Source organism: Bos taurus, chromosome 7 (assembly GCF_002263795.3).
Source record: "Bos taurus isolate L1 Dominette 01449 registration number 42190680 breed Hereford chromosome 7, ARS-UCD2.0, whole genome shotgun sequence".
Classification (NCBI taxonomy): domain Eukaryota; kingdom Metazoa; phylum Chordata; class Mammalia; order Artiodactyla; family Bovidae; genus Bos; species Bos taurus.
The window spans coordinates 11,094,778-11,120,736 of record NC_037334.1 but is presented as its reverse complement, the minus strand read 5'-3'; the positions used below and the strand labels follow the sequence as shown (position 1 = coordinate 11,120,736).

The 25,959-nt window shown below is 42.5% G+C and overlaps 2 protein-coding genes and 1 pseudogene across 10 annotated transcripts in view; 2 read left to right on the top strand and 1 right to left on the bottom strand.

Moving 5' to 3' along the window:
- The window catches only part of ADGRE3 (adhesion G protein-coupled receptor E3), a 65,005-nt gene extending 60,896 nt beyond the window's left edge, over positions 1-4,109 (bottom strand). For 3 of the 6 annotated variants that reach the window (XM_024994846.2, XM_059888538.1, XM_059888536.1), the window contains exon 1: positions 1,444-1,835. In XM_024994846.2, the coding sequence (XP_024850614.1) occupies positions 1,444-1,498 (55 nt within the window). In that variant the 5' untranslated portion in view covers positions 1,499-1,835. The other 3 variants (XM_005228631.5, XM_059888537.1, XM_024994847.2) reach the window with 3 other exon arrangements.
- Positions 4,110-13,317: 9,208 nt separating this feature from the next.
- Positions 13,318-13,851, top strand: LOC100138723 (group XIIA secretory phospholipase A2-like; annotated as a pseudogene).
- A 5,097-nt stretch (positions 13,852-18,948) lies between these two features.
- The window catches only part of ZNF333 (zinc finger protein 333), a 30,638-nt gene continuing 23,627 nt past the window's right edge, over positions 18,949-25,959 (top strand). For all 4 annotated transcript variants that reach the window (XM_005208602.5, XM_059888535.1, XM_010806678.4 and 1 more), the window contains exon 1: positions 18,949-19,033. The gene's annotated coding sequence lies outside the window, so the exon portion shown is untranslated. The remainder of the gene's footprint in view (positions 19,034-25,959) is intronic.

The following is a 25,959-nucleotide window of genomic DNA, read 5'->3' as shown; positions in this document are numbered from 1 at the left end:
GCCAGGCTTTCTTGTCCTTCACCATCCTCCAGAGTTCTCCAAAAGTAGGAAGTCAAGAGATACCTGGAGTAACAGGCAAGTTTGACCTTGGAGTACAAAATGAAGCAGGGCAAAGGCTAACAGAGTTTTGCCAAGAGAACACACTGGTCATAGGAAACACCATTTTCCAGCAATACAAGAGACAACTCTATACATGAACATCACCAGATGGTCAATACCGAAATCAAATTGATTATTTTCTTTGCAGCCAAAGGTGGAGAAGCTCTATACAGTCAGCAAAAACAAGACCAGGAGCTGACTGTGGCTCAGATCATGAACTTCTTGTTGCCAAATTCAGACTTAAATTGAAGAAAGTAAGGAAAACTACTAGGCCTTTCAGATATGACCTAAATCAAATCCCTTACAATTATACAGTGCAAGTGACAAATAGATTCACGGGATTAGATCTGATAGAGTGCCTGAAGAACTATGGATGGAGGTTCGTGACATTGTACAGGGGGTGGTGATCAAAACCATCTCCAAGAAAAAGATGCAAAAAGACAAAATGGCTGTCTGGAGAGGCATTACAAATAGCTGAGAAAAGAAGAGAAGCAAAAGGCAAAGGAGAAAAGGAAAGATATACCCATTTGAATGCAGAGTTCCAAAGAATAGCAGGGAGAGATAAGAAAGCCTTCCTCAGTGGTCATTGCAAAGAAATAGAGGAAAACAATAGAATGGGAAAGACTAGAGATCTCTTCAAGAAAATTAGAGATACCAAGGGAACATTTCATACAAAGATGGGCACAATAAAGGACAAAAATGGTATGGACTTAACAGAAGCAGAAGATATTAAGAAGAGGTGGCAAGAATACACAAAAGAACTACACACAAAAAGATTTTAAATGACCAGGATAACCACAATGGTGTGATCACTCACCTAGAGCCAGACATCCTAGAGTGTGAAGTCAAGTGGACCTTAGAACGCATCACTACGAACAAAGCTAGTGGAGGTGATGGAATTCCAGTTGAGCTATTTCAAATCCTGAAAGATGATGCTGTGAAAATGCTGCACTCAATATGCCAGCAAATTTGGAAAACTCAGCAGTGGCCACAGGACTGGAAGAGGTCAGTTTTCTTTCAATCCCAAAGAAAGGCAATGCCAAAGAATGTTCAAACTACTGCACAATTGCACTCATTTCACATGCTAGTAAGGTCACGTTGAATCCTTCAAACTAGATTTCAATAGTATGGGAACAGAGAACTTCCAGATGTACAAGCTGGATTTAGAAAAAGCAGAGGAACCAAGGATCAAATTGCCAGAATTCACTGGATCATAGAGAAAGCAAGAGAATTCCAGAAAAGCATCTACTTCTGCTTCATTGACTATACTAAAGCCTTTGACTGTGTGGATCACAAAAAACTGTGGAAAATTCTTAAAGAGATGGAAATACTAGACCACCTTACCTGCCTCCTGAGAAACCTCTATGCAGGTCAGGAAGCAACAGTTAGAACTGGACATGGAACAAGGGACTGGTTCCAAATTAGGAAAGCAGCATGTCAAGGCTGTATATTGTCACCTGTTTATTTAACTTATGAAGGAGGAGAGGATATCAGTTAGAAAGTAAGACGCATGAAGAGGAAGATGAGCAATTCACTGGACTGGACCATAAGGAAAATTTTAGGGATATTTGAGAGTATAGTTTGAATAGGGTGGTGAAGAAGAAAACCATAATCTAAGGGGGAAAGAAGAGTGTTCAAAGAGAACAGAAGATAAAGGAGAAGGAAAAGACAACTAATTATTCTACTAAAGAGCCCCTGATATGGGGCAGGTTAAGGTACGGTCATTGTCAAGGTTACATATACCTGGAAGAAGCGATGACCCTCGCATTCCTGTGTGCAGGTAACCCTCACCACGGCTCTCGAAGTTCCCTACTGGGCTCTCGAAGTTCCCTACTGGGCTCTCGATACTTTTCCTATTTCAAGGAAATTTCATGAGTCTTGACACATATCTCATGTCAGCTGACTTAGGAAACCACTATCAGAAAAGTGAACTTCTTCTGTCTTTCACCATCAGACTCATGGTTCTGCTTTTCATCTGTTTATTTTATATACCTTTTCTTCACCTTTATATACATTTTCATATGCTCTCTGTGTAGTAGTTTTTCCTAGCTATTGTTAATCATCTTTGGGATTACAGAATCAACTGACTCTAGGAAAGGAATGCCCTTTAGTTACAGAGCATCATCTGAGGAGCAGGAAGTGACTTTGATGTCAAAATAAACTTTAAATAACCCTGTGGTTTTGAGCTGGATAAACCAGAATTTAGAGTGTCTCTATTGTTATCTGAAGTTTCTGAGTCATTTTTTCCTAGCTTAATGCAGCTAAAGTGTATTTCTTTTTTTTTTTTTTAATTTAAGTTGGAGGAATTGCTTTACAGTGTTGTCTTGGTTTCTGCTGTATAACAATGTGAAATCAGCCATAAGTATACATATATCTCCTCCTTGTTAAACTTCCCTCCCATCCCCCGATCCCACCCTTCTGTTGCTGCTGCTGCTAAGTTGCTTCAGTTGTGTCCTACTCTGTGCGACCTCATAGACAGCAGCCCACCAGGCTCCCCCGTCCCTGGGATTCTCCAGGCAAGAACACTGGAGTGGGTTGCCATTTCCTTCTCCAATGCATGAAGGTGAAAAGTGAAAGTGAAGCTGCTCAGTTGTGTCCTACTCTTAGTCACCCCATGGATTGCAGCCTACCAGGCTCCTCCGTCCATGGGATTTTCCAGGCAAGAGTACTGGAGTGGTCCCACACCTCTAGGTCATCACAAAGCACCAGGTTGAGGTCCCTGTGTTACATAGTAACTCCCCACTGGCTATCTATTTTACATATGGTAGTGTGTATGTTTGCACGCTACTCTCTCAGTTTGTCCCACCTCTTCTTCCCCCGTTGTGTCCACAACTCTGTTCTCTCTCTGTATCTTTACTCCTGCCCTGCAAATAGGTTCATCAGTACCATTTTTCTAGATTTCATATATATTTATGTATGCACATTAATATACCATATTTGTTGTTCTATTTCTGACTTACTTCATTCTGTATAATAGGCTCTAGGTTCATCTACTTCAGTTTAACTGACTCAGATTTGTTCCTTTTATGGTCGAGTAATATTTCATTGTATATATGTATCACAAATTCTTTGTCCATTCATCTGTTGATGGACAACTAGGTTGCATTGTAAGTAGTGCTGCGATGAGCATTGGGGTACATGTGTCTTTTTGAATTATGGTTAACTCAGGGTATATACCCAATAGTGGGATTGCTGGGTCATATGGTATTTTTATTCCTAGATTTTTAAGGAATCTCCAAGAACATCACCATGTTCTTGATAGTGGTTGTATCAATATGCAATCCCACCAATAGTGCAAGAGGGTTTTCTTTTTTTTCTACACCCTCTCCAGCACTAATTGTTTGCAGATGTTTCCATTTATTTACTTTTTATTGAATTTGTTAATGACAGAATTTGCACTGCCAAACCATGCCTAAGAATTCAAAGAAATAGTACAATGGACAGCCTCATCCACCCATCATACAGCACCTTGAAACTTGATTCGTATGCATTTTGATAATTCTACACTCTTTAAAAAAGTTATAACAAGGGTTGGAATTTTTAAGTCTCCTGCAGGTCTTCAGATTTTTATGCCATTAAATAACATATTCATCTCAGTTCTTTAATGAAATAATCCCTGACAAAATTTTGCTGGAAAAGAAATGCACTTTTCAGGGGAAATATGTGGCTCAAGATCCAAGAGATTATTTGTTAAAAGAGTTCTGGTTTCCAAATTAAGTCTTTAGATTAACCAAGAATCCTTTGTTTCTCAATCATCTGACTTCTCCTTGGCTTGACACGCTCTACTACTCACCCAAGCACATCAGAACGTAGACATCTGCCCGCCACCTCAAATAACCCCAACATTGTTGCTCAGATACAGTTTGCAGGTCCCATCAGGTGATTCCGTAAGCCTCCCAGGAGTAGGATTCCTGCATTGACACTTTTATCAAGACTCAACTCCTAGAGGGAGATACTCCCACATCAGGATAGTTTTACTCACCCATCTGCTTCATGCTTGCTAGTAGCCAGTTGGCAACTCCTACGTTTAGCAAAGGGTTTCTTTAGAGAAACCCAGACTCTGCATCAAGTGGTCACATGCCAGTTTGAAATGTTTCTACTGAACTGAAGATATGAAACCAGGAAATTACCAGATAGAAAGACTTTTCAGTAATCCTGGGCAGTGTCCTGGTGTCCCTTTTCAGGACTAAAAATTACTGGATAGTTGAAGCTGTGATTATTAAAGACAGAAGTGCTACATCACCTGCCTTTCACCCCTGATTCTCCAAATGAACTATGTAAAGACACCCCAGAAAGTTGATAACAAAGCTAGTCTGGGACAACCACTGCATCTACAGAATACCTAATACCGTAAATGTTTGGGTATAAATGCATCCGGAATTCTTGTCAAAGATCATTCAAGATCTGTGAAACTTAAGTGTGTTTTAAGTTGAGGTTCTGCTCTCACTGTTTTGAATTTGAACAAAGGTCAGTGTGTTCCTTTGGCCTGAGCAGAAGCTATACAAACTCTTTGCACCAGTTTCCTATGCAGTTTAGACCTGATTAGGGGAGATTTAGCAGCACCTGAACTAGAGCCCCCTTCATTTACTGCCCTTTATGTTAAAGCCATTTGGTTCCTCTCTGCTGCTGCTGCTGCTGCTGCTGCTGCTATATCGCTTCAGTCGTGTCCGACTCTGTGCAACCCCATAGACAGCAGCCCACCAGGCTCTGCCGTCCCTGGGGTTCTCCAGGCGAGAACACTGGAGTGGGCTGCCACTTCCTCTCTAGGGATCTGCAAATTCATGAGACATTTCATAATTCCAATGCATACTTCAGGTTATTTAGCTAAGCGATATGCTCTGTCAAAGAACTATTCCAAGTGACAGCCAAAACAAACAAACAAACAAAAAAACACACACAAAAACAAAACACTTTAATATGGAACACAGAAGAAGCACTACCCAAATAAAATATTACTAAAAGAAATAAGATTATTCCCTCCTATGCCTTTCGCCACTTGATGACCCCAGTTTGGTTGAATTCAATTTGTGGTTACCTCAGGATACAACTCAAAGTTTAAATTATAAGTCGGAACCCTCCACAGATTATCCAAGCACATCAGTTCTTTTGAGAGTGGAATGTTCCAGGAAGCCTAATCCAGCCACAACCTACTACAGAGAATTTCTTATGGATGGGGCACAGGACAGGTTAATTACGGTCACTTAAATCTTCATCTTTTATAGCAGATCAGAACCCAAATGGCATACTTTCTGCAAGATTTCTGATAGGAATTCAATAGAGCTCATTTCTAGTTTCACATTGACACTTAATATCTGCAATCTTTTTATCCAGAAGTTGTGATCCACATGAAACCCACGAGTGCAGCAAATCTGAGGTAGTCAGCCCTTACGAAGTCTCGGTATTTTCTGCTTTCTACATGCCTGGCAGTGGACTGCAGGGATGGGAACGCTGTATCCCTGTAGATTTCTGGTGGGCCTTGTGGTGCTTTCCTTGCTGTGGTCAACCTGGCCCCAGGAGGCCTAGACACACCACTAGTCATTGTCCACTCCGTTTGCAGATGGTGGCTGTTCTGACTGCTGTGTCACGTTACTTCATTGTAGTTTTAATTTGCATTTCTCTAACAATCACTGATGTTTAGCATCTCTTCTTATATTTACTAGCCATCTGTATGTTTTCTTTGGAGAAATGTCTGTTTAGGTGTTCTGCCCATTTTTTGATTGGGTCTTTGTTTTTCTGATACTGAGCTGCATGAACTGCTTGTATATTTTGGAGATGAATCCTTTGTCAGTTACTTAGTTTGCAGTTGTTTTCTTCCATTCTGAGGGTTGTCTTTTCCTCTTGTTTTAGTTTCCTTTTGCACCGTGAAAGCTTTTAAGCTTAATTAGGTCTCATTTGTCTATTTTTGTTTTTACTTCCATTAAAACAAATGACCCAGGAAGTAGATCAAAGAGGATCTTACTGTGATTTAGGTCCAAAATGTTCTACCTTTGTTTTCCTCTAAGAATTTTTATAGTTTCTGGTCTTATATTTAGGTCTTTAATCCATTTGAACTTATCTATAAACATGATGTTAGAAAGTGTTCTAAATTCATTTTTTTACATGTAGCTGTCCAGATTTCCCAGCACCACTTACTGAAGAGGCTGTCTTTTCTCCATTGTATATTCTTTTCTCCTTTGTCAAAGATAAGGTGCCCAAAGGTGTGTGGGTTTATCTTTGTGCTTTCTGTCTTGTTCCACTGATCTATATTTCTATTTTTGTGCCAGTATTGTACTTGATTACTGTAGCTTTGCAGTATAGTCTTAAGTCAGGAAGGTTGATTCTTCCAGCTACATTCTTCTTTCTCAAGATTACTTTAGCTATTTGGCATCTTTTGGGTTTCAATACAAATTGTAAAATTCTTTGTTCTAGTTTTGTGAAAAATGTCTTTGGTAATTTTATAGAAACTGATTGAATCTGTAGATTGGGTAGTATAGTCATTTTCATAATACTGATTTGGAAGAGTCATTTTTAAATTTTTTAATTATTAAAAAAAACTTTATATTGGAGTATAGCTGATTAACAGTGTTGTGATACTTTCATGTGGACAGCAAATGGACTCAGCAATACATGTACATGTATCCATTTCCTCTCAGCCTCCCCTTCCATCCAGGCTGCGACATAACACACAACAGAGTAGAACAGTATTTTTAAATGATGAAAGAAGAGACTGTCAACTCAGAATTTTATATCTGGTGAAAATATCATTGAGGAATGAAGGTTAAACAAAGATGTATCCTTATAAAGAAAAACTAAAATTAGTTGATCACAGAGATCCATAAAAAAAAATTAAAGAAGGAAGTTTCTTAGACAGACGTGAAATTGTGCCAGAGGGAAATCTGGTGGAAGAGTCTTTTTTTTTTTTTTCTTTACAAATCTGAGGATTCCCCTTCTCCCTCAGATGACAGCACTCATCAGATCTGGCTGGAGTCTCAAAGTATAGTAGAAGGTGATGAATTATTTAGTCTTTTGGGGCTGTCTAGACCAATGTAGGATTTGGGAATCATTCCCTCTCTCAGCAAATGTTTATTAAGATGAATATTTTTATTATTTTTTATTTGTTTGTCTGCGCCGGGTCTTAGATCTTTAGTTGGGGCCTGGAGAATCTAGTTCCCTGATTAGGCATTGAACCCTGGCTCCCTGCAGGGAGAGAGTGGAGTCTTAGCCACTGGACCACCAAGGAAATGCCTAAGATGAATATTATTGAATGTCAGGATCTGTGCTACTTTCTAGGGATATAGCAGTGAACAAAATTAGCACAATAATTTCTATATAGAACTATAGAGAAAGGATACATTTGAGGAAAAGCAGGTTTGGGGGGAGAGGTAGAATTGAGCTTTGGATAAGTTGATTTTGAGGTGTTGTGATTTCAATATACATTGTATATGTAGTCTAGATCACAAAATGGAGAGTTTTCCCCTTCCACTCCTGGCCAATAGATAGTAATTATAACCATGAAAGTGAAAGTGTTAGTCGCTCAGTTGTGTCGGACTCTTTGCCACCTTATGGACTGTAGCCCTCCAGGCTCCTCTGTCCATGGATTCTCCAGGCAAGAATATTGAAGTGGTTTGCCCGGCTCTCCTCCAGGGGATCTTCCCAACCCAGGGATTGAACCCAGGTCTCCCACATTGCAGGCAGATTCTTTATTGACTGAGCCACCAGGGAAGCCCAATTATAGCCATGATAATAGATTAAATCATTGAGAGAGTGACTGTAGACTGAGAATAGAGTCCTGAGCATTTTAAAAATCAAGGAGTGAAGGGACTTCTCAGGTGGTTCAGTGGTTAAGAATCTGCCTGCCAAAGCAGGGGACCCAGGTTCAATCTTTGGCCGGGGAGGATCCCACATGCTGTAGAGCAACTAAGGCAATGTGTTTTAAGTACTGAAGCCCTTGTGCTCTGGAGGCTGTGCTCCATAACAAGAAAAGCCACCGCAGTGAGAACCCTGGGTGCTGAAATGAAGAATAGCCACTGCTCTCTGCAACTAGAGAAAGTCTGCAAGCAGTGATGAAGATCCAGCTCAGCCACAGCCCCCTCCCCAAAAATCAGGGAGTGGAGGAGCTGTTAATAGAGAAAACAGGGCAAGAATGGCCAGATAGATGGGGAGAGATGAGTAGAGTACAGTTTCATGGAGGACCAAAGAAAGAGACCAAAGTGAATTGACTGAAAGCATTCACAGCACAGAGCAGTAAGGAGGCTGTTCTATTCTTGGGAAGAGCAGCTCCGGTGGTGAGGATGATAGTGGTGACGAGGATACTGGTGGAGAAAGATAGTACAGGTGGTGGCGGAGGTGATGGTGGCAGCGGGGACAGTTGTATTGGTGGTGCTGGTGGTGATAATGTTACTGAAAGGAGTGTGTGGGTCCGGCTGCTCGCTGCTCAAAAGCCAATAAACAGGCCAGGTTGGTGGAAAGGGAAGTTTGCTTTATTTCAGATGCTGGCCACTTGGGCCGGGGGGAGGATGGCCGACATCTCTCCAAAGGCCTGTCCCACCCATGCTGAGAAGCAGGGAGTGAGAGCATTATAGTGTCCAGGGGTGGTGGTGGGTGGTGGCGGGGCCTTCATGCAGAAACAGCATAGTAACCTCTAACAGTTATCTTTAAATTGGTCATCAATTGGTCTGACCAGCATCATCTTGGTTGTTTTAGATATAGTTATCTTCAGTTCCAGGGTACTTTGCAGTCAGTTCTCAGAATTGTGGCAGCTGAAGTTCTGGGTACAGTCTGGTCATCATGTAGTTAACTTCTCCACCTCGTGTTTCAGTATCTATAAGACACTGATATCGCTCACAGGATATTGCTCAGAATATTATCTACAGCCCTTGAGAAAGAACAAAAGGTCATTGACTGTACTTAATGACTACATTATTATTATTTAGCCTCCTTTGACTGTTTTCCTTTGTTTCCACATTTCTCACTTCTCTAATTAAACATATTCTTTGACTAAAGTTTATCACAGACAAAAGGCAGGGAGAGGACATGTTGGGGGGAGGGTAAGGACCATGGGGTCCTGCTTCATTTCAATAAAGGTGGTGGTTGTGATGGTGATGGTACTGATAACAGTGGAGGTTGGTGGCAGACATCATGGTGATGGAGATGATGATGGAGGCCAGAATGGAGTAGATTGAGGAAAAAATGGAAGGTGAAGAAGTGGAGACACCAAGTACAGTCAACATTAACTCTAGAGAGAGTTGGAGACTAGTGTGTGAATGAGAGAAGATGAAGAGGGACTTCCTTGGGTGGTTGGAGCTTGGTGGAATTAGCCAGCTCTTGGGGTTGACTTCCCTGGTGGCTCGGATAATAAAGAATCTGCCTGCAATGCAGGAGACCTGGGTTCGATCCCTGGGTCAGGAAGATCCCCTGGAGAAGGGAAGGGCTACTGACTCCAGTATTCTTGCCTGAAGAATCCCATGGATGGAGGAGCCTGGCTGGTGGCAGTCCCTGGAGTGATAAAGAGTTGGACATGACTGAGTGACTAACACTTTCACTTTTTCACTTGGGGTCGACAAGGCCGTGAATCTTGCACAGTAAGACTGTTGGGTTCTCAATGTCTCACTGGCCCAGCAGCCATGAGGTGGGCCTTCTTGATCTTTCTCCTAGTGGCCCTCTGGAGGTGGAGAGAGAGTTGGAGGCAAGAGTTGATCAAGAAGGACAGACAGCGCCACCTAATGGTCAGACCAATGTTGTTGCAGAGTGGTAGTTCTAGAGTCAGACTGTCTAGTTTCAAATCTTGGCTTGGCCAGTTACTAGCTATGTGACTTCGGGAAAATTACTCCATTTTTCTGTCCCTCAGACATCTCTGATCTGGAATAACTTTAACAGTCTTCAGAATGGTTGTTCTTTCATCCCATTCTTTGTCCTGCAGCTGAGAGAGCTTTCAGAAACATGAATCTGAGCCCATCACAACCCTGCCTCACAGCCCCACAGATACTTTGAAGGCTAAATGTGCATCATAGGCATGTAAGTCCCACTTATTCTGGCCCAAGTTCACCTCTCCAGCCTCATTTCCCAGTCTTCTCCCTCAGGCTGCCCACCTTTCCTGAGCAACTTTGCTTAGGCACCCTCTGCACACACGTTCGTGGTCCAGCCTCCGTGTGGTCACCCCCATCTGGAATTTCCCTTTTTCCTCCACTGCTCTGCCCATGGCCACAACTTCCATGTGTGCATTTTTTTTTATATATCCTTCCTTGACTCCCAAAGTAGATCCCCCAGAGCTCTACTCTGCCCTCTTCCCTACTCTAAGGTAGAGTTAACATTTCCCCTCTCTATGCATTCTATAGGTAAGCAAACCCAAAGCATTATCAACTTTAAGGGGCACCATTATTTTGTCGTTCGGTCACTAAGTCATGTCAGACTCTTTGTGACCCCATGGACTGTAGCCCACCACGCTCCTCTGTTCATAGAATTCTCCAGGCAAGAATACTGGAGTGGGTTGCCATTCCCTTCTCCAGGGGATCTTCCTGACTCAGGGATCGAACCCAGGTTTCTAGCATTGCAGGTGTATTCTTTACCATCTGAACCACCAGGGAAGCCACCATTATTTTACATACCACCAAACGTAATATTTAAACTATGACATGATGCCTTTCTCATTCTTTATAGTTTTCATTTTATTCTTACTGAACAAGCTATTATAGATTTATTCAGAAATAAGGTTTTATAATATATCACTTTTGCATATATGAAAAGGAACCCAAGTCTCCCGCTTTACAGGTGGATTCTTTACCAGCTGAGCCACAAGGGAAGCCCAACAATACTGGAGTGAGTAGCCTATCCCTTCTCTAGCAGATCTTCCTGACCCAGGAATTGAACTGGGGTCTCCTGCATTGCAAGTGGATTCTTTACCGACTGAGCTATCAGGAAAGCCTAATATACAGAGCAATCTGCTTATTTACTTTATTTATTTATGAATGAATAAGTAAATATTTATTTATTTGGCTGTGCCAGGTCTTAAGTTGTGGCATGTGGGATATTCAGTTGCAGCATGCAAACTCTTAATTGCTGCAAGTGGGATATAGTTCCCTGACCAGGAATCAAGCCTGGGCTCCCTTCATTGGGAATGAAGAATCTTAGCCACTGGACCACCAGGGAAGTTTCTTACTTGATTTATTTTGTTTATTGTCTCTCTCCACTACTGGAATGCCAATTCCACAGTGCAAGGGTTTTTGTTTAGCTTATGCATTGCTATAATCTTTGCACCTCCCATGGGGTCTAGCACACAGTAGGTGTTCAATAAATATTTATTTAAATGAATGCATGAACATAAAGATTTGCAGAAAGTAGTTATCAGCTGCTTCAGAGAAGTCTAGCTCCTGAGAGGTCTCCTGGTGGTAGGGGCCAGTAACTCCCAACAATGTGGATCTCTGGGCATCTACATATCGTATAGTCTAGGCTCAACCTCCAGCCTCACCCTAGAGGACACTCTCCATTCTCAGGTCCAAGGGATAAAACTGAACAGACAAAGTCCCCCATTCTCATGGAGTCTTTTTGTATATGATATTCCCACTATCTGAAATTCCGTTTCTCTCTCTTCCAACTCCCCTTCCAACTCTCAGACCCAGGAAAGATATTTCCTCTCAGGAAGCCTTCGTAATAGCTCCCAAAGTAGCCTCTGCTAATTGGTAGAAATCCTTTCATAAGGTGGTCATCTTAGGCCAGTTGCCTTTCAGCAGATCTTGATACAGGAATTAAGAGGCCCATGCTTTGTTGGGGGAGGGAGGTTAAGAGCTCAGATGTACATAATTTGTCAGAGGTGCTAGGGTTGTGATCACATGACTTGTTGGGGTAGTAAGGGTTAGGACGACATAATTTGTTGGATGGTTAAGTGTTGGCATACAAATGATCTTTTTTTGTTGTTTTTGAGTAAGGATTAGAATGCATATGCTGTGTTGAGGGGAGTAATGGTTAGCATGCAAATAATTTGTTGAGGGTATTTTGGGATATATATGGTTTGTTCGGGGGAAGAGGGGTTGGGATGTACATTTTTTTTTTAGGGACGCTAGAGGTCACCGCAGCTAATTCTGTGGGGGAGCTCTGGAGTATGTACTGAATACCATGGAGATGATCTGTCTTGAGGTGGGGCCTTTTTATCCCCCTGTGTCAGTCATTGACCGTGGACTGCCCCTGGGGTGGGGTGGGGACATAACCTGACAGGGAAAGTGATGGATGGGATCTGGGCAGAGCATCAAGGGTGTCCACTACTCTGATCAAACCTTTGTCTGGTTATGTTTGCCCACTGCCTCAAAAGTTGCTACACAGAATATGAATGTCATTTCCCCTTTCATTACATTTAAATTAAAAAATTTTTTTGAAAAAATTGGTCTGTGTATTCATTTATTTATTTTTAGCTGTGCTCAGTCTCCATTGCTGTGCACAGGCTTTCTCTAATTGTGGTGTGCAGGCTTCTCACTGCAGTGACTTCTCTTGTGCAGAGCACAGGCTCAGTAGTTGTGGGTGCTCCGGCTTAGTTGCTCCACAGCATGTGGTATCTTCCAAGAAGAGGGATCAAATTTGTGTCTCCTGCGTTGACAGGTGGATTCTTTATCACCGAGCCACCAGGGAAGCCACAGGGTGATTTTGACTCTGGCTGAACCTACATCTTTGCTCCATTCCTTCATCCTGTTTTCCTTCTCTCCGTCTCCTGGTAGCATTCCCAACAAATCCCAACCACTCAGCCCCCCACTACAGGAACCTGACCTAATACAATCTCTCCCTTATTTGGTTATGTCATCAAAGCAGGAAAAGAGAATTCAAAGTTTCCAGCTCTTTCTGGTTTTATTCTGAAACAAGATTTAGAAATACTGTACAGTGAGATCGCCTCCCTGGTGGAAGCCCAGTGGAGGCGGTGAGGACCAGCCTGCAGCCAGGAAGGACACATGGATGTGGATCAAAGATCCTGCATGCCACTGCAGGAGACATAAGAGACCTGGGTTCGATCCCTGGTTCTGAAGATCTCCTGGAGAAGGGCATGGCAACCCACTCTAGCATTCATGCCTGGAGAATCTCCTGGACAAAGGAAACTGGCAGGCTATGATCCATAGGGTTGCAAACAGTCAGAAACGACTGAAGTGACTTGGCACGCATGCACAAGGTCATTGAACGCGGTTTGGGGCTGCTACTGAGGGCGGCCTGGGGGCTCCGGGGAGGGGCACCCACCTTGCAGGCTCTGGGGACCCGTGGGATTCCATGCTCCACCGATGGCCTTTGCCTCCCACCCTCCTCATCCCTCTCCTGACCACAGCTTTCAGGTGCCAGGAGCAGGCCCAGGCTACTGACTGGAGGGCTACCTTGCAGACTAACTAGAAGGGAATTCACAAGACAGACAAACGTCTGAACGCCATCTTGAACTTCCTGGGAGGTGAGCACCAGCTTTCCAAGTATAAATGAGGGGATGGATCTAAGCCTTTCCCGTGTTATGATGATAAATCCTCCCCGCGAAATGGGTTTGGCTCTTCACTGTTTGGTGTCCATCTGAATATTAGCTTTCCTTCCCGGACAAAGTGCTGCAGCCAATGTGGCAGGTGCTATGGGATTTGTGGCAAAATTAAAAAGGACTGTGATGAGGAGTACCAGTATTTTTCCTTCAAGATCTGTTGAGATGTGCAGACAACACTGGGACCAACTCAGCATGTGAATGAAACCACAGTTGACCTCTTCACTGTCAGTGTTATACATTTAGGCTGCAAAGCATACCTGGATAGCCAAGGAGCCTCCATGTAGCTCTCCATACAAAAGAAAAAAAGATCTTTAAAGAAGATGCTAGGGACTTCCCTGGTGGTTCAGTGGCTAAGACTCCTGGTGCTGGGGGCCTGGCTTTGATCCCTGGTAGGGGAACTCAATCCCACATGCTGCAACTAAGAGTTCACATGTGGGGGAAAAAAAAACCCAAAAAACCCAAAACCCTATGTGCTGCAATTAAGACCAAGGTGGTCAAATAAATAAATAAATACATAAAAATTAAAGATGATGCTGACAGGTGGTGACAGCAGAACATACATGAAAACAGATGAACATAATCTTTGACAAAGAACTAATGTTTTTACAGCATAAACCTACCTTATTTTTTGTGAAAGGGTTATTTTAAGACTTTATTTTGACATTAAAACTTCAAACTCAAGAAAAAAAAAGGTTATCTTTCTGAATATTGCTGTCGTAATGTGTCTAATTGTCTTGACAAGCTTCAGAAAAGGTGCATGTTAAGGGAGGAATTTTTTTTTTTTTTTAAGACTGTAACTCAATTTTCACAACTGTTGTTACAAAAAAAATAAGGTCAAATGTGAAATTCATTATAAGGTATCTTCAACATTATCTTATTTTGGAAGTATGGGGGAACCTTCACTTAGAAGTATGTGACTTCACTTAGAAGTCCCAACAGGGGACTTCCCTGGTGGACCAGTGGAGACTCCATGCTTCCAATGCAGGGGGTGCAAGTTTGATCCTTGGTTGGGGAACTGAGATCCCACATGCCATGTAGCAAGGCCAAAAAAAAAAAAAAAGAAAAAGAAAAAAAGATCAAATAAAATAGAATTTAGTGAAAGTCACTCAGTTGTGTCCCACTCTTTGTGACCCCATGGACTATCAGTTCAGTTCAGTTCAGTCGCTCAGTAGTGTCTGACTCTTTGTGACCCCATGAATCGCAGCACACCAGGCCTCCCTGTCCATCACCAACTCCCGGAGTTCACCCAAACTCATGTCCATTGAGTCGGTGATGCCATCCAGCCATCTCGTCCTCTGTTGTCCCCTTCTCCTCCTGCCCCCAATCCCTCCCAGCATCAGAGTCTTTCCCAATGAGTCAACTCTTCGCATGAGGTGACCAAAGTACTGGAGTTTCAGCTTTAGCATCATTCCTTCCAAAGAAATCCCAGGACTGATCTCCTTTAGAATGGACTGGTTGGAACACCACAGTTCAAAAGCATCAATTCTTCAGCTCTCAGCTTTCTTCACAGTCCAACTCTCACATTCATACATGACCACAGGAAAAACCATAGCCTTGACTAGACGGACCTTTGTTGGCAAAGTAATGTCTCTGCTTTTGAAAATGCTATCTAGGTTGGTCATAACTTTCCATGGACTATACAATCCATGGAATTCTCCAGGCCAGAATACTGGAGAGGGTAGCCTTTCCCTTCTCCAGGAAATCTTCCCAACCCTGGGATTGAACCCAGGTCTCCCACATTGCAGGCGGATTCTTTACCAGCTGAGCCACAAGGGAAGCCCAAGAACACTGGAGTGGGTAGCCTATCGCTTCTCCAGGGGATCTTCCTGACCCAGGAATCGAACTGGAGTCTCCTGCATTGCAGGTGGATTCCTTACCAAATGAGCTATCAGGGAACTCCAAAAATAGAATTTGACTGCCTTCCAAAAAAGGAAGTCAGTTTATTTACTGTAAAAATTTTAATATACATTTATGCCTGGAAAAAAGAAATACTGTACTTGGATTACGGCAGGGTGCAAATAATATCCCTTGTTATCTGTGTATGTGTTCAGTCGCTAAGTCATATCAGACTCTTTGCCACCACCATGGAGTCTGCCAGGCTCCTCTGTCTGTGGGATTTTCCAGGCAAGAATACTGGAGTGGGTTGCCATTTCCTCCTCTAAGGGATCTTCCCAACCCAGGGGTTGAACCCATGTCTCTTGCATTGGCAGACAGATTATTTACCACTGAGCCACCTGGGAAAACCCTCCCTTGTTATTAATATTATTTTATTGATAAGAATGATGGTTGAATCCTATTGGGACATTAATACTTAAGATTCTTTAGTCTGAGCCACTAGAGAAGCCCACTTAGTCTTTACACCCTGCTGCCATCTTCTGGGGAAACTAAGGAATAAGAAATTCAAAGCAGCTGGGTTTATGAAGCAGGATTGAGGTATGAAAGATCTAAATCTTGGGGTATAAGGAACTGAAGAAAATCCTACAGATATATTAACTGGTTCCTTTGGGTTTCCCTGGTAGCTCAGATGGCAAAGAATGCTCCTGCAATGCGGGAGACCTGGGTTCAATCCTTGGATTGGGAAGATCCCTTGGCGAAGGAAATGGCTACCAACTCCAGTATTTTGGCCTGGAGAATCCCAAGGACAGAGGAGCCTGGTGGGCTACAGTCCTTGGGGCTGTAAAGAGTCAGATACGACTGAGCGACTTTCACATCATTTAAAATCTGCTAATATATTCTTATTGCCCTTGAAAATCCAGGTCTAAGGATACTCATTAATAAGCTAATTTTTTTAACAAGTGCATTAAAATGGGATTTAGGAACCTGGTCATCACATTAATTTATCCCTCCACCTATCCACTCATCATCCATCCATCCATCCATCTATCCATGCATCATCCACTCATCCATAACCCACCCACCTATCTGTCCATGCATCATTTACCCACCCGCCCATTCATTCACCCATCTTCTTCTTATCCATCCAACAAATGGTTAAGAAAAACCTTCTCTGTGCTCAGTGATTTTATGTCAAGGTGGTTGATTTTATTCACTCTCAATTTTTTCACATTTCAAGTGAGGTTAATCTTGCCAAATCATTTATTCCTTAGGGGAAAGAAATATGTTTATGGCACTAACAAAATTTGATTTTGTTAAAAAATATTTTTTTCATGCAAATAATTCTAGGCAATAAAATCAGATGGTGCAGATTAAATTTGGGAATAGATAAACACCAGGGGATTAAAATAAAGATGTTGTTGTGTAGTTAACTCATAACACTGACATATTTTGAGTAGCTATTGTAAACTATATACCACTTAAACGTTAATGACTTCACCACATTGCACTGTATGGAATTATTTATTCAATGTGCAATAACATGAACAAAGATTACAAACATGATGTTGAGCCAAGAAATCAAAGAAAAAAGAATTCATACAGTGTGAGTTTATTTATATAAAATATTAAAATAGACAAAGCCAACCTATAGTAGTAGAAATCAGGATAGTGATTTTCCTTTGAGGAAGCAGACAGTAAATGAAACAGACATGAGGGAACTTTCTGAGTGTGTTCACTTTGTGAAAATTCTTTGAGCTATGTCGATTTCTGTATATTCCTGTATGTTTCTGTATGTACACTGCAAAGCAATTTTCTATATGTATGTTACAGATCAATAAAAAGGTTAAAAAAACTAAAAGAATTGAAGTTAAGAAAAACAATAAATGATTTTTGCTAGTAAGCCAAAATTGCTTTGGAAGAAATGATACAATTCAAAACAGGTATTAAGTGATTATAATACATAGTTTGGGTTTTTTTTCACAAGTTTTTTTTTTCAGTTAGTCTGTTTTTCTTTTGTAATGTGGAGGAAAAAAAAAGGCAAATATATGTTTCATTTAGATACCAAATTCTAGTGATGAGACTCAATAAAACTTGCTCAACTAAAAAACAAATATGTGTTTGTGCTTCTGTATCAAAGGAATATTTGCTTCATTGGTTGATAACCTTGGAGGAAATAATGAGACGTGTACACATAATATTAACTGTGCTGCTACTGCTGCTAAGTCGCTTCAGTCCTGTCTGACTCTGTGCGACCCCATAGAGGGCAGCCCATCAGGCTCCACCGTCCCTGGTATTCTCCGGGCAAGAACACTGGAGCGGGTTGCCATTTCCTTTTCCAATGCATGAAAGTGAAAAGTGAAAGTGAAGTCGCTCAGTCGTGTCCGACTCTTAGCGACCCCATGGACTGCAGCCTACCAGGCTCTTCGGTCCATGGGATTTTCCAGGCAAGAGTACTGGAGAGGGGTGCCACTGCCTTCTCCTATATTAACTGTGAGTTACACACAATAGTTGACTTCAAAATGCTTGTTCTGTATATTTTATTTTGAACATGGTGTTAAGTTTCTTATGATTTGTCATACTGGTTAATGTGAAAGCGTGTCATTATAAAGTTCCCTTTTCCTTTGAGACATATTAAGAAATGTTTTTGATTTTACAGGCTAATGTTGCAACTGACTAGTTTGTAAAATATATCATTCCTGTGTATAAGGCATCAAAACATAAAAAAACCCAACCCCAAACAATTGGCTACTATCCAGCGAAAAAGGTCGGCTCTCCCTTCTTACATCCTCTCCTGGTCTAAAAAACTCTATTCTCTTCTAAAAAAGCCAAAAAGAAAACAACAACCGCCCCCCGTCGAACCCCTAAACCCAACCAAAAACAAAGGAGAAAGGCAGGGCGGGGCAGGCGAGGGGTGGGGGGCGGAAGGAAAGAGGAGAGGAAAGTCAAACACTGAGCATCCCAAAGTGCCAGCGAAGCGCCGCCCCACCCACCAAGTCTAGGTCCCGCCCCAATCCCCACTCCACAGGCTTAAGTTCATCCGAGAACAGACATTGGAAGGACTGTTGTTGAAGCGTCAATACTTGGGCCACCGGATGCGAAGAGCCGACTCAGTGGAAAAAGACCCCGATGCTGGAAAAGACTGAGGGCAAAAGAAGAAGGAAGGCCGGCAGAGGATGAAATGGTTAGATAGCATCACCGACTCAATGGAAGTGGATTTGTGCAAACTCTGGAAAATAGCGAAGGACAGGAAACCTGGCGCGCTGCAGTCCATGGGGTCACAGAGTCGGATACGACTTAGCAACTGAACAAACAATAACTAGCCCGGACCATGTGGCATACGCCCCGCCCCTAACTCCACCCTCTAGGTCCGGTCAGACCCCACCCCAGACCTTAACCTTACCCCCAACCGGGGGAAAGAACCTAGAATTTCTCCTCCAAAGTCATATAAAGAGGAGTTAGCCTTTTCGTCACAGTCCGCAGCTCCTTCGGCCCTGAAAGCCAGTGTCTCGGCCACTTCCGCTGCTGGGGTCCCTGACACCGGAAGCGGAAGTGCGCCGCGGCCGCGGACGGAGGTGGCTGTGCTGGACCGCGCGGCGCCTTGCGGTGGGAGTGTCTCCGGCCAGTCTGCAGGTGCGGCCCATCCCCTCGGGAATGCTCGGCGGGAGCGGGGAGGGGTCTGAGGGCCTAGAATGGATTAGCTGGCCAAGGGACTTCCTCCCCGCTGTCCGCCTGGGTCTGGGGCGGCTACCGCACAGCTTGGCTGTGCAGCTGAGCTCCCCCTCTCCAGTCTGTCGCGCTCAGGTACTCCTTGTTTGGGGAGACAGGACTGTCATCCACTTATTGAGCGGGAAATCACGAAGTATAGTCCAGGTCCCGCAGCGAAGGAGTGGTGCACCAGCTGGCTCCAGCATTCACTTGTCCTTCCGGATTTGTAGGCCTACTGTATCTCTTTTATGCAGGATAATTTTTTTATTAATAAATCACGTTTTGTTGCATATTGCGTTTCAGATTATCCAGCTCTGCTCAAGGAAATTTAGGGCTGAGTCTACGTGTGCAGATTCGTTTGAGTGACTTGGCATGTGGATTTGAAAAATGGAATGTACTTTCTATCGAGGGATGAATTAGATGATTTTTTTTTTTTTTTGCAACTGACAATTTGCAGTTCCTTAGCTTAGGACCTGTTAGTTTTCCTTTCCCTTTGGTTTTCTTTCTCCTTCTTCCTTCTTTCCTTTCTTTCCTTAAAAAGCGCTTTAAATTTGTGACTTACTTTGTATCAATTTTACTTACTGCAAGGGAAGCCAGTCTTAATAAAAGCTATTTTTCACTTATGTCACAAGTCTTACTAACGTCAATGAAAAGTAAGGTTATTTAGTTCTTTTCAAGTTGGCTCCAGCCTGTAAATCACCAGAAGGCTTCAAAACTTGCGACTCCAGGAAAAAGAACATAAGTTTGTTAGTACTGGGAACTGAAGTTGAGTTGGCAGTAAATTGAATGTCTTTTTAAAATAATAGGGTTAAGACTCACTTCTTTTTTTTTTTTTTATTAATTTATTTTAACTGGAGGCTAATTACAATATTGTGGTGGTTTTTGCCATACATTGACATGAATCAGCCACAGGTGTACATGTTTTCCCTGTCCCACCCCCCACCCCCCCACCTCCCTCTCCATCCCATCCCTCTGGGTTGTCCCAGTGCACCAGTTTTAAGCGCCCTGTTTCATGCATTGAACTTGAACTGGTCATCTGTTTCACATATGGTAATATACATGTTTCAATGCCATTCTCTCAAATCATCCCACCCTCGTCTTCTCCCACAGAGTCCTAAAGTCTGTTTTTTTATATCCGTGTCTCTTTTGCTGTCTTGCACATGGGATCATCGCTATCATCTTTCTAAATTCCATATATATGTGTTAATATACTGTATTGGTGTATTTCTTTCTGATTTACTTCACTCTGTATAATAGGCTGTAGTTTCATCCACTTCATTAGAACTGACTCAAATGTGCTCTTTTTAATGGCTAATCCATTGTGCATATGTACCACAGCTTTCTTATCCATTTATCTGCCGATGGACATCTAGGTTGCTTCCATGTCCTGGCTATTGTAAACAGTGCTGGGATGAACATTGGGGTACATGTGTCTGTTTCATTCTGGTTTCCTTGGTGTGTATGCCCAGCAGTGGGATTGCTGGGTTGTATGGCAGTTCTGTTTTCAGTTTTTTAGAGAATCCATGCTGTTCTCCATACTGGCTGTACTAGTTTGCATTCCCACCAACAGTGTAAGAGGGTTCCCTTTTCTTCACACCCTCTCCAGCATTTGTTTGTAGACTTTTGTTTGTAGATGGCAGCCGTTCTGACCTGCGTGAGATGGTACCTCATTGTGGTTTTGATTTGCATTTAAGACTCACTTCTAATAAGAAATGAGGAAGAAACTAATACTGGAGGAAAGTTAAATGTCAGATTTTGATTTAATGAATGAGGTATTTCTTTTCAGAGAATTCATGTCCCACTGTGTCTTTTTAGAAAGAATCAATGTTTCTTAAAGATACCTGAAATCTGGTGTTGTGGTTTTATATCAGACATTTAAAATTATTTTTATTTTTGACTTTTGTGGTGGTGGTGGTGTTATGTGTGTGTGTGTGTGTGTGTGTGTGTGTATGTATTTATGTAGGCATGTGCCTTTTTAATCTAGCTGTGCTGATTTATTCTTGAGTTGATTTTTTGGGCACATTTTCATTGGAGGGGGGCCGATGTTTAATGAACTGGACCTGAACAGGGGAAACAATGTGACTAAAATAGATGTAGCGCTTGCCTCTGTGGAGGTTTTAGTCTAGCTGGGAAGACAGATTTTAAATTAACAATAAGGGTGATATGTGTGGCAACTTAAAAATATTGCACAATGTGAAAAATTGCACAACTTGAGAGTTGTGCATTGTTTTATTTGGGGCAAAATGAGGACCGCAGCCCAGGAGACAGCACCTCAGATAGTTCTGAGAAACTGTTCCCAAGAGGTAGGGGAGGAAGGTCAATATATAAGATTTTGGTGAAGGGGGAGTTCAATGCAACCAGGTACTTACTTTACAGAAAGTTGTCTGCTAGTCATGAGAAGCTGATGTCACCATGAAGGGAGTTAGTGCTTTTCTAGATATGAGGAGATGAAAAGATTGGGTTCATAAAACCAGTTCCTAAAAATATCTATCTGAAGACCTGTTCCACCAGTTTCCCTGAGGCATATTTCCTCATTCGTATTCTCCACCCTGAACTCTCTTCAGGGCCCGTCAAAGGTCAGTGGCAGCCCCAGCAGCATCACAGGATACAGTCCCAGGAGAGGCAGATGGCTGATGCCCTTGACAAGTGCCAGTTGTAGTTGACACACCTGTAAGATGTCACACAAAATTCCATTTGAACTTTTTGGCCAAACCAATAGAAAACACAGAGGGGGAGAACGTAAGAAAGTCAGGAAAAGTATCTTAAAAGGGACAAACGTTTGAACCTGAAAGATGCGTTGTATATAGCTAGACAAAGAGTCAGGCTATGGAATCGGAGTAGGGAGGAGATTTGAAAGAACCATAGAAGCATAATCTCTTAGGCAGTACAAAGCCTGGTGTGTTCCAGGAGCTGAGAAAAGATGGGGATAGTTAAAACAGAAAACCAAGTGTGGAGTGAAAGAGTTGGGTGGAGAGGAGGGAGGGCATGGAAGATCATGGTAAGCTTTGGACCTTGTTCTAAGGCCATTTGGAAGCCATTGAATCAGAGTTTTAAATACAGAGTAATATGATTTTGTTGATGATTTAAACAAAACACTAGCTTCTGGATTCAGCATGGAGTTTAGGATGAATAAAAATGAATGCAGAGTCCACACATGTAGAAGTTTGGGTAAGTTCAGAACTCAGATGATTTTGGAGCTGAAAAAGTTGGGGTTTGGTGATGATGGTGAAATTGGAAAAGCTTGGATGTTTAAGATGTGTAGGAGGTAGAATTAGAGTATTTGGTGTTTGGTGTATTCTCTCTACCACATGATGTAGAGTAAGTGTATAAGTTAGTTGCTCAGTCGTGTCTGACTCTTTGTGACCCATGGACTGGAGCCCGCCAGGCTCCTCTGTCCATGGAATTCTTCAGGCAAGAATACTGGAATGGGTTGCCATTCCCTTCTCCAGGGGATCTTGCCAACTCAGGTTTTGAACCTGGGTCTCCCGCATTGCAGGCAGATTCTTTACTATCTGAACCACGAGGGAAGCCCATGATACAGAGTAGGGATTGGCAAACTGTGACCTGTGAGCCAAAACTGCTCCAGTGCTAGTTTCTATTAATAAAGTTTTATTTGAACAGGATAAAACACAATATTCTTGCCTGGAGAATTCTGTGGACAGAGGAGCCTGGCAAGCTACAGTCCACGGGGTCACAAAGAGTTGGACACGACTGAGTGACTCACTCATTCACTCATTGGAACAATGTGTTTATATGCTCCCTATGGCTGTTTCTGTGCTACAATCACAATTAAATAGTTGCCATACATGTGGCTCACAGACTTTTTCCCCTCAATTTCCTGATTTCATTATTTATTTATTATTTTTAACTGTGCTGGGTCTTTGTTGCTGCACAGACTTTCCTCTAGTTGTGGCAAGTAGGGGCTACTCTCTAGTTGCGGTGCACGGGCTTCTCATTGTGGTGGCTTCTCTTGTTGCAGAGCACAGGCTCTAGGCATGTGAGCTTCAGAGTTGTAGCACGTGGGCTTAGTAGTTGCAGTTCCCAGGCTCTAGAGCATAGGCTCAGTAGTTGTGGTGCACAGGCTTAGTTGCTGTGAGCCAAGTGGGACCTTCCCTGATCACGGATCGAATCTGTGTCTCCTGCATTGGCAGGTGTATTCTTTACCATGAGCCCCCAGGGAAGCCCACCAGGTGAACTCTTAGTTGTGGCATGTAGGATATAGTTCCCTGACCAGGATCAGACCTGGGCCCCCTGCATTGGGAGTGCAGAGTCTTAGCCACTGGACCACCAGGGAAGTCCTGTGGCCCACAAATCCTAAGCTATTTACTATCTAGCTGTCTATACAAAAAGTTTGCCAACCTCTAACACATAAAGTACACATCAAGTGCCTTGCTGGTGGCAGGATTTGGAGTCCTGAAGAAAGTGGTTGTTGATCAGTCGCTAAGTCATGACCGACTCTTTGTGACCCTATGCACTGCAGCACCCCAGGCTTCCCTGTCGTTCACCGTATCCTGGAGTTTGTTCAAACTCATGTCCATTGATTGAGTCAGTGATGCCATCCAGTCATCTCATTCTCTGTCACCCCCTTCTCCTCCTGCCCTCAATCTTTCCCAGGATCAGGGTCTTTTCCAGTGAGGCAGCTCTTCACATCAGGTGGCCAAAGTATTAGAGAATCAGCTTCAGTATCAGTCCTTCCAATGATTATTCAGAGTTGAATTTTTTTAGGATTGACTGGTTTGATCTCTTTGCTGTCCAAGGGACTCTCAGTAGTCTTCTACAACACCACAGCTCGAAAGCATCAATTCTTCAGTGCGCAGCCTTCCTTATGGTCCCGCTCTCACATCTGTACATGACTACTGGAAAAACCGTAGCTTTGACTGCACGGGCCTTTGTCAGCAAAGTGATGTCTGTGCTTTTTAGGTCACTGTCTAGGTTTGTAACAGCTTTTCTTTCAAGGAGCAAGTGTCTTTTAATTTTAGGGACACAGTTCTTTTTTTTTTTAATTTAATTTTATTTTTAAACTTTACAATATTGTATTGGTTTTGCCAAATATCGAAATGAATCTGCCACAGGTATACATATGTTCCCCATCCTGAACCCTCCTCCCTCCTCCCTCCCCATACCATCCCTCTGGGTCGTCCCAGTGCACCAGCCCCAAGCATCCAGTATTGTGCATCGAACCTGGTCTGGCGACTCGTTCCATATATGATATTATACGTATTTCAATGCCATTCTCCCAAATCTTCCCACCCTCTCCCTCTCCCACAGAGTCCGAAAGACTGTTCTATACATCAGTGTCTCTTTTGCTGTCTCGTATACAGGGTTATTGTTACCATCTTTCTAAATTCCATATATATGCCTTAGTATACTGTATTGGTGTTTTTCTTTCTGGCTTACTTCACTCTGTATAATAGGCTCCAGTTTCATCCACCTCATTAGAACGGATTCAAATGTATTCTTTTTAATGGCTGAGTAATACTCCATTGTGTGTATGTACCACAGCTTTCTTATCCATTCATCTGTTGATGGACATCTAGGTTGCTTCCATGTCCTGGCTATTATAAACAGTGCTGCGATGAACATTGGGGTACACGTGTCTCTTTCAATTCTGGTTTCCTCAGTATGTATGCCCAGCAGTGGGATTGCTGGATCATAAGGCAGTTCTATTTCCAGTTTTTTAAGGGATCTCCACATTGTTCTCCATAGTGGCTGTACTAGTTTGCATTCCCACCAACAGTATAAGAGGGTTCCCTTTTCTCCACACCCTCTCCAGCATTTATTGCTTGTAGACTTATGGATCGCAGCCATTCTGACTGGCGTGAAATGGTACCTCATAGTGGTTTTGATTTGCATTTCTCTGATAATGAGTGATGTTGAGCATCTTTTCATGTGTTTGTTAGCCATCTGTATGTCTTCTTTGGAGAAATGTCTATTTAGTTTTTTGGCCCATTTTTTTGATTGGGTCATTTATTTTTCTGGAATTGAGCTGTAGGAGTTGCTTGTATATTTTTGAGATTAGTTGTTTGTCAGTTGCTTCATTTGCTATTATTTTCTCCCATTCTGAAGGCTGTCTTTTCACCTTGCTTATAGTTTCCTTTGTTGTGCAGAAGCTTTTAAGTTTAATTAGGTCCCATTTGTTTATTTTTGCTTTTATTTCCAGTATTCTGGGAGGTGGGTCATAGAGGATCCTGCTGTGATGTATGTCGGAGAGTGTTTTGCCTGTTCTTCTCTAGGAGTTTTATAGTTTCTGGTCTTACGTTTAGATCTTTAATCCATTTTGAGTTTATTTTTGTGTATGGTGTTAGAAAGTGTTCTAGTTTCATTCTTTTACAAGTGGTTGACCAGTTTTCCCAGCACCACTTGTTAAAGAGATTGTCTTTTCTCCACTGTATATTCTTGCCTCCTTTGTCAAAGATAAGGTGAGGGACACAGTTCTGTACTTGGAGGGTTTACGTCGTGGTTGGAGAGAGAGAGGCAAACTCACCTAAACAAATGCATATAAAAATCCCAACTTGATAAAAGTAATGGAGGAAAAGTAGAAAGTGTTAGAGGTTTTTTTGTTTAAAAAATTTTGTTGTTGTTGTTGATGTGGACTTTTTATAATCATTTAATCTGTTACAATGATGTTTCTGTTTTGTTTTGGTTTCTTGGCCATGAGGCATGTGGGATCTTAGCTGCCTGACCAGAGATAGAACTCAAACCCCCTGCATTGAAGGGCGAAGTCTTAATTACCAGACTGCCAGGGAAGTCCCTTGTGTTTTAAGGGAGCTTCCTAGGTGGCTCAGTGGTAAAGAATCTGCCTGTTAATGCAGGAGACTCAAGTTTGAAGGAAATGGTAACCCATTCCAGTG